Raw genomic sequence first — 14,193 nt, 5'->3', positions numbered from 1 at the left:
ACTAGTGGCGGAGATCGAAGCCGTCATCTTTGGAGTCACTATAAGTGCGGTGGAACGTGATGTCTTTGCGCTTCTTACTGCCACTTGGGGCGCGGTGGATCAGTTTCCGGAGAAGACTGCGACCCCCCTGCGGGTTGCCCGTCTGCGAGAAGACACTCTCGTGCTCGACGACACATCTGGGCGTTTGAGCCGCACCCCACTCTTCCGGGACCTTGACAGGCTCCAGTTTGGTGAATTTGCAAAAGAGCGTCGAGAAGAGATACTGCTCGCCACTGCTGTCGAATAGGGGAAGATGGCGATAACCCTGCCGGAGATTGTCCAGCTTGGCGGTGAATGTGGCCAGGGGCGCGCGTTCGGTGTTTTGCGCATCGCGCGAGTTCCAAACACTCCATCGGATGAAGACAAGGGAAGGGTATCGCGTGATGATGGACACGGAAATCTTGTCCTTGAACTCGGGGTTGTAGCCATTTCCCTTGATGATACGTGTCCTTGTCCGGAGCGGATCTCCGATGCTGGAGAGGCCGCTGCGGGCGGAGGCATCCTGGTTGCTTTCAGCTGTGACATGTCGGTCCATATCCTCGGCCCAATGCACCTCAAACTCGATGTACGGATTGATGTTCGCATCAGCGCTGAGGCTCTTGGGCCGCGGCAGTTGTTGCGCAGAGATAATCTGCACAGAAAATTGGACGAGTTGTCTGGGGGCCAACCGATGGCCGACACTGGCCTCTGGCGGCTCCGGCAGGCGCATCTCTGCAGGTTTGAGGACGTAGCCTGCCCCATCATTGCCACCGGCGAACATGGCCTCGTTCAGCTGCTGGCCTACGTCGTACGTTTGCCAGTTGAGGGCCACCATCTGGACGCCCCTGCGCCAGTGGCTCAGAGGCTCAAAGTTGGTCGACGTGACACGGTGGAAGCTTGGATACACGCGCATCAGGCAGCGCATATTGTGCTCCTCCAATGCGTTCCTTGTCTGCGGATCCTGCTCAATCAACTTACGGAATGTACGTTCGCCGATCGAGAAGACGTGGTTGAAGCTGTGGGCTTCCGGGGTCTTGAAGCCTGTGAATTTGAAGCCCTTGGTATACACGCCTAGGTCACCGAGCACTGGGATGATTTTACTGGTCGTAGAGCTCTTCTTCTTCTTCTCGACATCGGTGGCCGGAGGACTGTCCGAGTCGTCGGCCGAACTCATCAGGGGAGGTGTGGGGAGGGTGGCGTTGGTGGAGGTCGTGGACGTGCGAGGGGAGGTCCAGAAAGACGTGATACGCTCTGGAGGACTCATCGACGGGGGGCTCGAGAGCGGAGGAATGGTAGAGTTATCGAGCTGCACAGGGCGAGACCATGGCGAGCTGAGACTTCGCGACCGGGTGCGGGGCGGGAGGTCTGCAACTGACGATTTGGAGTCGGCATCATCGGCGGCGGCTTTCACTTTGATCAAGATCCTTCCCTTGAGCTCTTCGGGTGACGGTAGGGCCGTAGAGTTCCAATCCAGCGGCTCCAGCACGAGCTTATCGCCAAACTCCTCGATCATAATCTCGGCCATGCGCGCTTGTTGCTCACGGTCACAATGCACTTCGAGGGAGAGGATCAGGGGGTAGGGAGATTCGCAGAAGGCGTACTGGTTGATGACCTTGATCGTATCCTTGAACGAGATGCTGGTGGTCAACGTGCGACCGTGGTTGACGATGGGCTGCTTGTCATTCCCATTCCAACAGTCAATCTCAAGGCATCGGCAGCCTTTCTGTAGTGCGGTGATGTAGGGCTCGGTGCTGGACTCGCCGATGACCTGGCGACCCGTAAGGTAGGTATTATGAGAGCTTGAGATGTAGTACTCGTTCAGAGGGCGGTTGAGCTGCACGTTTGCTGTGGACGGGACGTAGCAAGAGTTCGTGGACGAGGTGAGGAACGTTTGGAACCCAGCAAGGTCCATGGTCAGCTCTTCGGACGGGACGGTCTTGGGCTTGGAAGCGCGTGCGCACTTTTCGAAGACAGACGTCCAATACTCCGGGTCCTTTGAGACGAAGACTCCCTGTTCCTTCGCAAGAAACGTGAAGAAGCTAGTCTTAGTCATCTCCGTGTCGTCCTTCGGTACGAATCGCTCATAGATGGGACGGATGTCCTTCCGCTCCTTCAGCTGCCTGACGAAAGAAAGGAATTGCTGCTGATTGAGCTTCCCGGTGCTGTCGACATCGGCCATGTTGAAGTAGGATCGGTACATGTCCTCGGAACAATTGATGTGCAGACTTCTGCAAAGCTTGATGATTCCTTGAAAATCCATGGTCTCTTCCTCAGGGCGGTGCTCCGAACCCTGGAAGCGCTTGGCCATTTCACGCTGCCACACCAGTTTCGCGCTCTTCTCGGCGGAGCTCAGGAGGCCGGCCATGATTTCGATGCGCTCTCGAGAGACCTTGTCGAGGGTTTGGGTCCAGAGTTTGATGGTGCCCGGATCGCTGGCTATCAGGTGCATCTGTTTGGTTTTCCCTTTGGCGCGGGCCGTGTCCGAGTAGACAATGGTGAACCACAAGGGCTCATAGTGCTCCGAATACCTGAATTCCTCGCGGTAGTGCTTCGTCTCGGGACCCGAGCGAATCTCCTTGACGTCGTCGATTGAGAAGTATTTTGACGGCCGTTGAGGATCCCAGTAGACGATTCCATGGTCCAGATCCAACCGCAAGGTGATTTGCTTAATCTTCTTCTTGGCAACCTTGGTGAATTTGGTGCCTTGCTCCAATCTCTGCTTCCGTACCGGGGCTTCCTCGCTAGATTCGGGTATGGAGGTGACGACTGACGGTCGGTTTGCCGATATGCCTAAAACGTTCAGGGGCTCGATGAGGTCCTCGACGGCTTCCTCTTCGCCAGCCTCTCCACCGAGATCGAGATCGGACACGTCGGCAGCATTGTCGAGGGCAGTCCTGCTGTCGGAGCGGCGACGCATGATGACAGGGCCGGAGCTTTTATCCCGGTGGGCACTGGATCCATTCCGGCGGAACTTGTCTTGAATGCCCTGACGGGCACCTCGGCTAAGACTTCGTATCAGCCCTCCAGAGCTCTTGGGCCAGAACTCTGCCATTGCGGAGGTGGACGAAGTTGGCGGTGTCGAAGTCGGTGGATGTATCAGGGGCTCGGGAAGGTAAAACGAGGAGGGTTGAGGAAGAGACGAGTGGGAGACGGGCACGATGCCCTCGGGGGTCGACTGGAGGCTGGTGGAGCCATTGAAACTGTAATAGGAGGAGGTCGAAGCCGGGCTGCGGGCGTTGGGGATGGTGATGGCGGAGCTCATTCGCATGTACTGGGGCTGGGGCGAGCGCGAACGAGGTAGCTGTGCCGGTTGAGGCGCCGAAGCAAGAAGCTCGCCATAGACATCGGGCCTGGACATGGTGCGAGTGGTAGTTGGGGGTGTTGGCTGGGGAGCTACGGGATTGGAGGTGGGAGGGAGCATTGGGATGGCACGGCGGCCTATGTAGTCATGATGCGAGTCGAGGGGTGCTGAGAATTGCATGGACAGTACTGGGGAGAAGTGAGGCGACTGCCCGTGTGCGTAGGGCGGAGGCGGCGCCGAGTGCAACGGTTTAATAAGGCAACTGGCGCATCGTGAGGGGAGAGGCAGACAAGGAAGCTGGGGAGCAGGTCGTCCTTCTGGGGTGTGCGTGGGTGGATTTGCACCTTCAAGCGCGGTGGGCGCGACTGGCGTGCAGGGCGAATAGCAAGCAGGCGTCGCAGCTTACAGGTCGCACCGGTATAGACGTACAGGCGGACGAGAGCGTGCAGGTAATTGTGTGTGTACCGTGTTATGCGATCGGCTGCAGGTCAGGACCGGGGCGGTGGTGGTGGTGGTGGTGGTGGTGGTGTGCGTGCGTGCGTGTTGCAAGGCTACCTCTGGTGCAGCTGGTCGGATAGTGAATGGCGATGATGTGCGTGTGGGTGAAGGGTGCGAGCGTCTGCAGGCCGGGATCGAGGGGAGGGAGGAGTGGGAAGATAATGAATTGCAGAGAGGAGAAGAGGAAGAAGTGCCAGGGTGGGTGATGATTGGGAATTGGGCAAGGGGGCGCGAAGGGCAGGGGGGGAACAGAAAGGAAGAGCAGTGAAAAGCTGACGAAGGGAGCTTTTTTGGGCTGCCCAGGTGGAAAGATAACTTCTTGGCAGCGGCTGGGCCGAAGGAGGGAAGGCGCTAGTACCGGGGTTTCCCGCCCACAAATTTTCAAGGTTCAAGTACCACCAGGTCTCGCGACTTTCGTGGTAATAAAACGAAACACAGGTCGGAGAAAAGCCCTTTTTCTGCCCCACACCGGAAAGGGGAAGGAGGAGGCGAGGCCCAACGGTCGTCGCTTTCTTGGCAGCCACACACCACACAATCACCCCGCAGCAGTCGTCCAATGTTAACACTCCATGGGGCAACAAATCAGGTAATTCAGTATACGGCCAATGGCCTCCTCCGGCCAGAACCCGGCTAGGAGATATCCGTCCTCTGTTTCGTCCATTCCCCTCGTTTTGAAGGGAAATTAGCAGCCAGTAAGTACACAGTAGTTATTGGAAATCCAAAAGCGGGGTTGCTCATCACTAGGTCCTGGGAAGTCATGCCCTGCTCTACAGTGCACACAGTACAAGTACACACACAGTCCTGAGTAACAAGAATTGTTCGTTATGGCCTGAGAACTAAAATAATGAGTGGCTACGCTGCCGGATGTCGGCAGTGACTATTAGCCATCACAGTACTAGTACTAGCTGAAACGTCTGATCATCACACGATGACGTTGCTCGCAATTTACCACTCATTAGTCTACCAGGAGAGCTACCGTTGTAACAATACGTACGGTAATAAGCGTCGACGACTTGGGACAAGCGGGTGCTCACCAATCCCCCGAACCTCGACGTCCGCAAACGTTTCCGCTGTCAACGGCGGATGAATAAGCAACGTTTCCGACTTCCGACCATCGGTCAAGTCACAGTCATACACCGCCCCGTCGCACAGAGCTTCTAGTGAGGCTCTTCTCCATCCTGCTGTTTGTTTTTTCGCTGTCGTCGCTCCAGCATTCAGACACAAGCCCCCCCGATTTGCCGTCTCACCGCTCGTCACCACCTCGATGCCACCATCCCTATACCTCTGGCGTGGGATCCGACTGACCCTGTCAAGCCGTGTGGCTTATGATCAGGCATCCCAGCCTGGGCTGCATCAAAGCCCGGGGTTGGGCCCTCTGCCTGTTGACCACCAGCCTCACTCCTCACCGCACGCCGACGACGGCGACAGAAATAGCAGCCGTTGCTTACCTATTATTACGACGCCCCATCCTGATGCTCCTCCCTGATGCTAGACTACAGGAGAAAACGACAACAAAACATCGTCTTCAGGCTTGGAACTCTGCGAGCACCCTCACGATAATGTTGCTGCAGGCTTGTAATCGGGCTTGTCCACTATTGAGTCCGCTGGGCACCAATACACCAACACAGCTTAGCCCGGGCCATTGCCTGATGGTGATGGTGCTTCTTTGTCCTCGGTACCAGTACCTACTGGTTACCCAGCCTATTGCTGTCATCATGTATGCTGACTACAACCACGATAATGAATGGGCTTTCGCACTTCTGATTACACCAAACTAGCAACCCCGTAGCCCGTGTGGGGAAAGGGAAGATGAGGGGTAAGATTACTGGAGCCGCTCGGTGGTGCCATTGGTCCCAGCAATGATGATTGCAATCGATGCCGTCAGCATGACTGACGGCAACGGCACCCTCAGAGCATGATTCATCACTGTGAGATAGTCGTCAGCTGTGACGGGTACATGGCGGTCAACCAAGCGCCAGCAAGTCATCGCTGGTATTCTTTGGGCTCTCCAGCTGCTGGGCAACTGCAAAGGAGCCAAACCCACACGTGGTCGGGCTCACGCTCGGTTGCTGCTGAAACGACACCCGCTCGAGCTTGAGCGACCCGTTGGCGTGGTTTGGGTTGATCGGCCAGGGGCGGCGCCGTCGTCGATCATCCAGTGTCCGCTGTGTGAAGACTGCGAAACATTATTATTATTGCCGGCCCAGTCAAAAAGATCAGACGATGCGCGACTCGTCCTCATCAAATCTTCTCCATTATTCTCTTTTTCTCGTCTCTCCCACCGCCATTCCGCATCTCATTTCGCAGCTGCCGGCTCCACCACGGATCACCGCCCGGCAGCCTGTTCGTGTGCCATGGTCCTCCTGTATATACGACCTTGCCCTGCCGTACATGTTCATCCCCCCTCCTCGTTCGTGCTGACTGCCGAGGATGCGGCGCTTCGTGTCGTCGTCGTCACCACGCGGTGTTGTTTGTTGCTGAACCCCCACGGTGCTGCATCATTCTCCCGAAGAAACCCCAGCATGCAAACAAACCCTTGCAAAAAGTCCGAGTCGCGTGACGACTCCCTCGCTCGGCCCCGGCCATGCCTCGCTGGCCTTTCCCGGCTTCGCTCGGCGTTCCAGAAAAAAGCATCAGACGGCTCCACGATTTCCAGCCCCTGGCCAAGCCCGCTCCATCCGCCCACCACTCCCCCGCCATTTCTCCCCTGTCAATCCGCACGTCACATGGCCACCGCGGCGGTGTGCCATCGCGGTGGACCGCGAGCTTTACCGCCCAATCGCCTTTTCCATTTCTCTTTCTTCTGCTGGCCGCTATCATCTTTTCTTTGAATATGCCAATGCACCTTCCATGCACCTTCCAAGCTCTTCCCCTCTGCATTCATGAATCATCGAGGCCGGCCTGGTGTACTCCTCTTTCATCCGGTCAGCTGAACCCCAATGTCCAGCGCATACCAAGGGTTCCACCATTGACCGTACATACACCCCATTGGCCTGCCTGTGTGTACACAGTGCTCTGTACAATATGGCGCCAGCCGGCTGCCTGAGGCACCTCGTCGTCTGATCGTTTGACATTGCAACTCTCGCCCGTCGTGGCCCTCAAAACTCCTCGATACGAGGTCTTGGTCCTCACAATGGGAGTCTGCGATGCTACATTGGACTCCATGCCATGCACTGATGCCGCATTGCCATTGGAATGGCTGCCCTCCGACCATGTGCAACCATTCAAACAGCAGTTGCACCCAAACTGTGCTTCTTGTCCCAATATCTCCTCGGGGTGCACCTCCCTCTGAGGGTCGTTCGAAGATCAAGCACGATCCCGAACCGGAGATCTATAATCTCCGCGAGATACCACCACTCATCACAGCTTTCCCCGCAATATGCCCCTACCCATACTGCAGCATTCCAGGTTTGCGACACGTCCCCAGAAGACCATTCGACTGCAGCCCTGCCGAGGGGCGCTGATCGGTGATGAGATAATATTTTCTGCGCCAATTGGACAATCGAATCGCTTCCTTATAATAAATCGTTCCCATAATGCCTCCCATAGGATCTCCTTTGCCCGCCCAGTCATTCCGTCAACGCCGCTGACACCAGGGTCCAAGTCGACATGATTATACCGTTCTCTACTGAATATCAATTTGCATAGTCGTATCAGTAGATATCCCCAGATTGCCTGCGCCCAGAGCGGGAATCCCTCCAGCTGTAAGAAAGATGTTACCTCCGCCCCTCATTGGCAGTGGATTGTTTCGCTGGCTGTGCACAGGTCTATAATGACTCCGTATGTTGGCAGACAGCTTGTTCCTGGCTAGGAACTTGTACTACGTGTCCCGCACCTCAGGAGATACGCATAATCTCGACTGCTGTCGTGCTCAATGGTCCCTGAAGAGAATGTATCGTGAGACGCATTGTTGAACAAGGAGCCAGGTGGCACAGAACGTCCTTCATCATGTCCGAAATCGCTGTCCTCCCTCTGTGGAAGGCTTCCGTTTTCTAGGTCCTGGAGTCGCGGCCCATCGGGACCACTGCCCTCGGACGATGCCAGTCTGGTGCAGACGTCGGGCCTGGACTTCGCTCCTAGGAAAGAGTTAGGGGCAGATGCGCCTTTTGCTGCAATCTGTACCGTGTCGCTCGAGCGCCGATGCTCTTGTGGATTCTGATCGATTGGGTACAGCACGGAGCTCGCCGAGGACGCAACGGCCACGCATGAAGTCTTCTTGCTTGACCGGTCTCCAAGGGTCATGCGCTGCTTCGGTGAATGCGTATCTCTATCATGCATAGACCCAGCTGCGAGTTCGTCAATATCCGCGAACACGAACGTCCTCCAGAGCCTCTCGCTCTCATCCATGCCGTGCGATTGATATCCAGTGGCACTGTGCCCTCCCTTATCGGCCAAGGATGGCGTGCCTTTCCACGAAAGGTGCTCATTTGCACTCCTGACCGAAGGCAGAGAGGCGAAAATTGGAGAAGACGTGGGCTCGTACGTCCGATCGCCGACAGTTGCATATTGCGTCCCAGCATACCCGCGTTCTGCATATCCACCCGGGACTTGTGATAAGGAGTCGGCCAAACCGTTCGAGCTGGTATGTGGAATACTGGCAAAACCCGTCCAGGCCCTATCGTCGATGTTTGCGGATGAATGCTCCTGGTCATCTTCCCTGCTCTCCACATGCCTCGATCCAGAGGACCTTGCATTAGCGAGGCTGCATGCAGTCGTCCCGTTGGTAGCCTTATCCCGCAAGGTGTTCATCTCGTCGAGGTTGCCCGTTTCCGTTGTCCTTTCGGATGAATCAAAAGTGAGGCGAAATGGCTCGTGAGTTCCATGTGCGAGAAGCCTGAAACTCGGGGAGATGGACTGTTGTCGAAGTTGCGATTCCGTTAACACATCCCTGAGGTCGTTTGAACTACTACCCTCCCTTGGGTAGCTCACCAGCTTTCTCTGCGACAACCTAGATCCAGCATAAGGAAGGTCACTCAGGACGGAGGGGCTGTTTCTGCGGTCGTGCATCAATGGTCCGGGGCTTGCCTGGGTCTCACTGACCGATCGTGTTATGGCCTTCACCTCCCCCTGCGAAGAACATATGTCCTCGTGGTCAAAGAGCATGGGGTCCGATAGCTCTGTTCGATTGTCCTCAGGTCGACATGGCATTGCGTGCTCGGACGGCTGTGCTGAGCTCTGGCTAGCCAACGCCTCTGTGCCAATCCTGACTTTTATGGCATCCAGACCATGATGCATATCAATAAGCCTGTAGGCATCTCTACCATGATGAGGCATGCTGCGGGGAAGCTGGTGGGTATCGATGCGGATCCCCGAGCGACTCGATACCTTTCTTCGCTTGCCAATTCTTTGCTTCTCTCTTATTGATGCAAAATGCATCTTCACCGGACGCGAGGGGCCTAGCCCTGCCCAGTCTCGTTGTTGTAGTAGTCTCCGCCTGTTTGCCTCTAACAGGCGTTGTTCGAGGTCGTCTACTGGAGTCCCGTTGGGAGAGCTAGGACGCATGTCTTTGGCTGCGGACAACGATCGTCAGCATTGCAGGCGGTCTAGAGGCTTTGTGGGTTTCTACACAAATGGAGACGCAGGGAATATCATACCTGGTGGAGATGGCCCAGCCCCGTTGATACCTGGTTCTAATTGGTTGGTGTTCGCAATCTTTGCGGACGAAAGAATCCCTTTGCAGTCATAGGTTCTTTTGTGTGCTGCTTGATGCACGGTATTCTCCCGCGGTGACCTGTCGTTGGAATGACCAGTCCGAAGCCTTTTGGAGTGACCTACATGCCTAACCGAGCCCATTCCAAAGGGGGGAAGTTGGCCTCCTATGCTCATGGTCTCGGGTCGAAGATAGCTGGGACAGAATGGCACTGCCGGCACGTTTGAGCCATTCTGAAGCGTGGTTCGAGCCTTGGCAAAATGCTCTTTCTGTCGTTTGACGACGCTTCGCTGAGCGTTCTTCGAGTGACGTTGGAGGCTGCCGCCCGTCCAGTTCATGGTGGCATAAGGTCGAGATGTGCATGGAGAGTGTGCTTGCGGATTGCTGTGAAGTAGAGCCGGTGAGAGTAGAGCCGGTGAGGAGAGAGGTAAAAATTTTGTTGGTTCAGCTCTCTGGGAAGGCATACTCATGGATTGCCCAGGTGGGAAGGTACATCACGCATCACGTGTTTTGTACCCTTTACACGCTGCAACTTCACCCACTGTCGAGGTTGATAGTAAGTTTTTGTTTAGTCTTGATTACCATCAAGCCAGACTAGTCGAGTGGAGCTGACTTCACAAAAGTATTTAGAAGCTACTCTGTCACTTCGACACTCAGTGGGAGGCGACCGTACTAGTTTCATGGGCAAGTCTCCGTATGTACAAGAAGTGAGAGAATGTGCAATACCTCACGTCGATGATATTCCCTCCCTGGAACCGAGAATGCTTGATGATGCGTGGAGATGCTTCAGCATTGACAAGAGATGTCAGTCACAGTTGGCCCGAGGCAGAGCGCGGCGGTCAACCGGACCCTATCTAGGTAGACTGCGAACAGGCCCTATGACCTTGGTTTGCTTCGGTGGTGATGGGCAAGTTGTGGTCCTGCCAATTTACAGTTCAGCGAGCTCCCATGAAGGATGGGCCGATTGGCTGCACTCATTGCCTACTCTAAGCTCTCCACGCTGCTTCTTGGAGAAGAAGATGGCGGAAAGCGCAACGTTTGGGAATGTGGGGTCGGGTTAAGGGTGCAGCTTCATCTTGTAATTGCAGGAATACGGACCACCTAAACAAGCTTTTGAGGTTGGTAATCTGTATTTGCAGAGTGAAAATACGCTAACACGAAGCGGAATCTTGTTGCCGGTCAAGAGGGAGTGATTGTGATGGAAGGATTTCTTGCTTGTGACCAATGTACCAGAGCTGTTACCCTAGGGCACCTCATATGAGAGTATTGCAGTGCAATACGACGGGTATCAAGTCGGAAACTCGGAACACTGCTTGCACGCCTCAAGTCAAAGCCGCTCATGTCGTTTCTAGTGATTGAGGTCAAACCTGTTACGGCTCTTCAGTGCCGACTTTAACGCCGGCAACAACAAAGCACCTTGGTTTAAGCTCTCACAGTAACGATTTCCCCTGAGACCCTGATTTACGGCCTGTCTCGGCTTTTGGCCGATCTCGTCCTCTCTGACTGGTTTACGGCGTTTTGCCACAGGGACTGTTCTGCTTGGCACAAAATAAAGGGTCCCGTCTTTTCCGAGTGGTTGACCAAGAAAGGATGTTGAAACGCAGATCCGTATACAAGACGGTTTAGTAATGGACGTTGCTCAAAGTTGGTGTTGCAGTTGCCAAGGACATTTTTGGATCGACCCGCAGTGACATCATTGCGCGAGATCATCTCAACCTCATGGCATCCGTCCAGCACTTGTTTACCTTTCGGACAGCCGAAAATCAGGAGAGGTTGAGCGACAGCTTACCGGCCGTGGACGGCAAACTGACTACCCTGGAAATACTGAACCAATCATCTACTGGTCTTGTCCCGCGTGAAACTGACTTGGTGGACTACCTTGGTCACGGTCGGGTCGCTCCGGTCTCTACCATTGCGGGCGGGCAATCGACCTGCTTTGTTGAGCCTCAGGGTCTTACCACAGTACACAGTAAAAATCCTGCTGATAGTCCGGGGTTCTGTCTGACAACGAATAACAAACCAGAAGAGTTCGCCTCATTGACGAATGACAAGACCATCTCCAAGATCCTCACAACTCGGTGGTTGGTGAAAACATTCGTTAACTTCACCTCTCTCCACAGACGGCTACCGTATCTGTTTCATCCTATTCTCCACAGAGTGCCCACCGTCTCCACCACAGCCTCATGGAGTTACTTCTCTATTCCTTATTCCCAAATATATCAGGATCTACGCTAGAGTACAAAATGTCTTCAATCCCCCGCGTATTTGCACTTCTCAACTTCTTCATGTCTTGAGAAACCATATTATTGCTTTCATACAAGCTTCACTACCGACTGCCAATACACGCATCACAATGTCAAGCGTCGTTGTCCCTTCCTCCTCAGGCCGCTTTGCGCGCCGCCTGAGTGCCGCCGAGGCTAACAATGAGACTCTTTCTCGTGGACCCACCGTTGTGGTCCCTCCAAAGCACCTCATGGCCCCATCGCAAGCTTTGGAAGTTGCCACCGCCATGGAGCAGGCCCGACATGAGATTGATTCCCCAACGACGCCTACAACGCCCGGGACGCCGCCTGCAACAACTGTCACAGACAAGTATGCCTTCGCGTTCGACATTGATGGCGTTCTCATCCGCGGGGGTCGCCCAATCCCAGAGGCGATCGAGGCCATGAAGATGCTGAACGGTGAGAACGAATATGGCATCAAAGTGTAGGTGACATAACCACTCTTGGTGTACGATGTCCGCTAACACCACACAGACCGTATATCTTTGTTACCAATGGTGGAGGCAAGACTGAGTCCGAGCGCTGCATACAGCTCAGCCAACAACTCGAGATTGAAGTCTCGCCCGGACAGTTCATCTGTGGTCATACTCCCATGCGGGAGATGGCTGAGAGATACAACACCGTCCTTGTCGTTGGCGGCGAAGGCGAGAAGTGCAGGATCGTAGCCGAGGGCTACGGCTTCAAGGACGTTGTGACCCCTGGCGATATCATCAAATACAACCAAGACACCACTCCCTTCCGCAAACTCACGCCAGAGGAGTGGAAGAACTCGCGCGACCGCAACTTCGATGAAATAAACATTGAAGCCATCTTCGTCTTTGCCGACAGCAGAGATTGGGCATCGGATCAGCAAATCATCCTCGACCTGTTGATGTCCAAAAACGGCCGCTTAGGCACCCGTTCCGAAACCTTCGACGAGGGTCCTCCTGTCTTCTTCTCACACAACGATGTCGTATGGAGCACCTCCCACGACCTCACACGCATCGGCATGGGCGCTCTTCGCGTCTCTCTGGAAGCCATGTTCAAGGCCGTCACCGGCAAAGAGCTGAAAACAACTGCCTTTGGCAAGCCACAGATCGGCACCTTCGAATTCGCTACTCGCCTCCTTCAGCAGTGGCGCAAGGATACGCATCGCATCGATGCTCCGCCCGAGACTGTCTACTTCGTCGGCGACACACCCGAGTCCGACATCCGCGGGACCAACGAGTTCGACAGGCACGCAGACAACACGTGGTATTCCATCCTCGTCCGCACGGGGGTCTTCCAGGAGGGAAGCAAGCCTCGTTTTCAGCCTCGCGCCACCGTCGATACTGTCCTCGATGCTGTCAAGCACGGTATGGAACGCGAGTACAGGAAGGCGCTGAAGGCTAGCAGGACGAACACCAGTGCCGCGCTGAAGAATGAAGGATAAGGCTTGTTTCATCATTTCCATGGTACTCATGGATATTCAGGGTCCTGCAACTACCAGCATTTCTAGCGGCGTTCATGATTTGGGAAATTTTTGGTTTCTACTTCAACATAATACTCCGACTGAAGAAGACGGGATAGGCGACGGGTTCGTCTGTATATTTTCGGCTTGCACCATATGATACCACTCAAGAGTATAGACTCGCATTTGTTTAACTAGAGCAATCAAGATCAGATATGCTTTACCTTCAAACCTTCACTTGTATACTCTCCCCTCCACTTATGTACCCTCCTTAGAGAAGTTGTGCACCTGTTCACGCACTTTCTCGGAGATCTTCCTCGTACCGGTCGTATCACGTGATGAACACATTCACTCTTGCGCACATTCCCTACGCTAGGGTATTCAACACACCATAGCACCTGGAAGAATTGACAAAAACTAACCACTATATATTCCATGCTCTAACATTTCTCTGGCCCGTAATGTCCAAGCCGGAGCATCTCCATCAACGTCATCATTCCTGCAGCGTAACCCACCCGAAACACAGACACAGTACACAACTCCTCCCCACGCGTGGGGCTCGGGACATCAATACCCAAATTCCCAGGTGTACACGTCAGCCCAGCGTTTCAAGCTGCCTTGTTTTAAATCTGATTGCTCTTCGGGTCCATGATTGGGCGATCTATATGAGACCCCTTTTCTTGTCCTACACTTTAAAACGTATACTCCAAGACTGCGCAAGTAAACGGTCAGTCGTTTCTTTGGCTATGACATGCCAGCCTCAAGTTAGAGGGCCCTAGCCTCGGGACCCCTATCATCTCCGAGGTGCGCGCGCGGACAGTGTTTCAGAGGTTGACGCAAAGGGTTTGTTCATAAATCCTTACGGATTGAATTTTGAGGATGCTGGTTCGAGAATCGCAGGGTGGGGTAGAGACGCGAGGAGGAAGCGGAAACCCCAGTCAAAAAATTGACGGGAGATGTGTAGACTGAGAGGTTTCCGTGGAATAACGGTGCATTCGTGAGATTAGAAGATGTC

At 54.5% G+C, this 14,193-nt stretch overlaps 6 protein-coding genes across 6 annotated transcripts; 4 read left to right on the top strand and 2 right to left on the bottom strand.

Moving 5' to 3' along the window:
- Position 1: 1 nt before the first annotated feature.
- EI97DRAFT_448652 (PLC-like phosphodiesterase) lies at positions 2 to 3,280 on the bottom strand (the record flags this gene model as incomplete). The annotated part of the gene is made up of 1 exon (XM_033800172.1): positions 2 to 3,280. One exon carries the CDS (start codon positions 3,278 to 3,280, stop codon positions 2 to 4), a length of 3,279 nt encoding a protein of 1,092 aa, XP_033656370.1.
- Positions 3,281 to 5,142: 1,862 nt separating this feature from the next.
- Positions 5,143 to 6,806, top strand: EI97DRAFT_484557 (uncharacterized protein; the record flags this gene model as incomplete). The annotated part of the gene is made up of 3 exons (XM_033802117.1): positions 5,143 to 5,534; positions 5,596 to 5,633; positions 5,762 to 6,806. The coding sequence occupies 3 exons, from the start codon at positions 5,143 to 5,145 to the stop codon at positions 6,646 to 6,648; spliced, it is 1,317 nt and encodes a 438-aa protein (XP_033656369.1). The 3' UTR covers positions 6,649 to 6,806.
- Positions 6,807 to 7,624: 818 nt separating this feature from the next.
- On the bottom strand, positions 7,625 to 9,805 carry EI97DRAFT_440343 (uncharacterized protein; the record flags this gene model as incomplete). The annotated part of the gene is made up of 2 exons (XM_033799621.1): positions 7,625 to 9,327; positions 9,412 to 9,805. 2 exons carry the CDS (start codon positions 9,803 to 9,805, stop codon positions 7,625 to 7,627), a joined length of 2,097 nt encoding a protein of 698 aa, XP_033656368.1.
- On the top strand, positions 9,572 to 10,728 carry EI97DRAFT_220766 (uncharacterized protein). Its single transcript, XM_033793862.1, has 2 exons — positions 9,572 to 10,023; positions 10,091 to 10,728. Exons 1-2 carry the CDS (start codon positions 9,823 to 9,825, stop codon positions 10,526 to 10,528), a joined length of 639 nt encoding a protein of 212 aa, XP_033656367.1. The 5' UTR covers positions 9,572 to 9,822; the 3' UTR covers positions 10,529 to 10,728.
- A 269-nt stretch (positions 10,729 to 10,997) lies between these two features.
- Positions 10,998 to 11,796, top strand: EI97DRAFT_220777 (uncharacterized protein). Its single transcript, XM_033793863.1, has one exon. It carries the CDS (start codon positions 11,187 to 11,189, stop codon positions 11,700 to 11,702), a length of 516 nt encoding a protein of 171 aa, XP_033656366.1. The 5' UTR covers positions 10,998 to 11,186; the 3' UTR covers positions 11,703 to 11,796.
- A 24-nt stretch (positions 11,797 to 11,820) lies between these two features.
- On the top strand, positions 11,821 to 13,160 carry EI97DRAFT_372340 (HAD-superfamily hydrolase; the record flags this gene model as incomplete). The annotated part of the gene is made up of 2 exons (XM_033795342.1): positions 11,821 to 12,173; positions 12,224 to 13,160. 2 exons carry the CDS (start codon positions 11,821 to 11,823, stop codon positions 13,158 to 13,160), a joined length of 1,290 nt encoding a protein of 429 aa, XP_033656365.1.
- Between the last annotated feature and the right edge of the window lie 1,033 nt (positions 13,161 to 14,193).

Source organism: Westerdykella ornata (assembly GCF_010094085.1).
Source record: "Westerdykella ornata strain CBS 379.55 unplaced genomic scaffold EI97scaffold_4, whole genome shotgun sequence".
NCBI lineage: Eukaryota > Fungi > Ascomycota > Dothideomycetes > Pleosporales > Sporormiaceae > Westerdykella > Westerdykella ornata.
The sequence above is the reverse complement of the archived record's forward strand: the minus strand, read 5'-3'. Positions and strand labels throughout refer to the sequence as shown.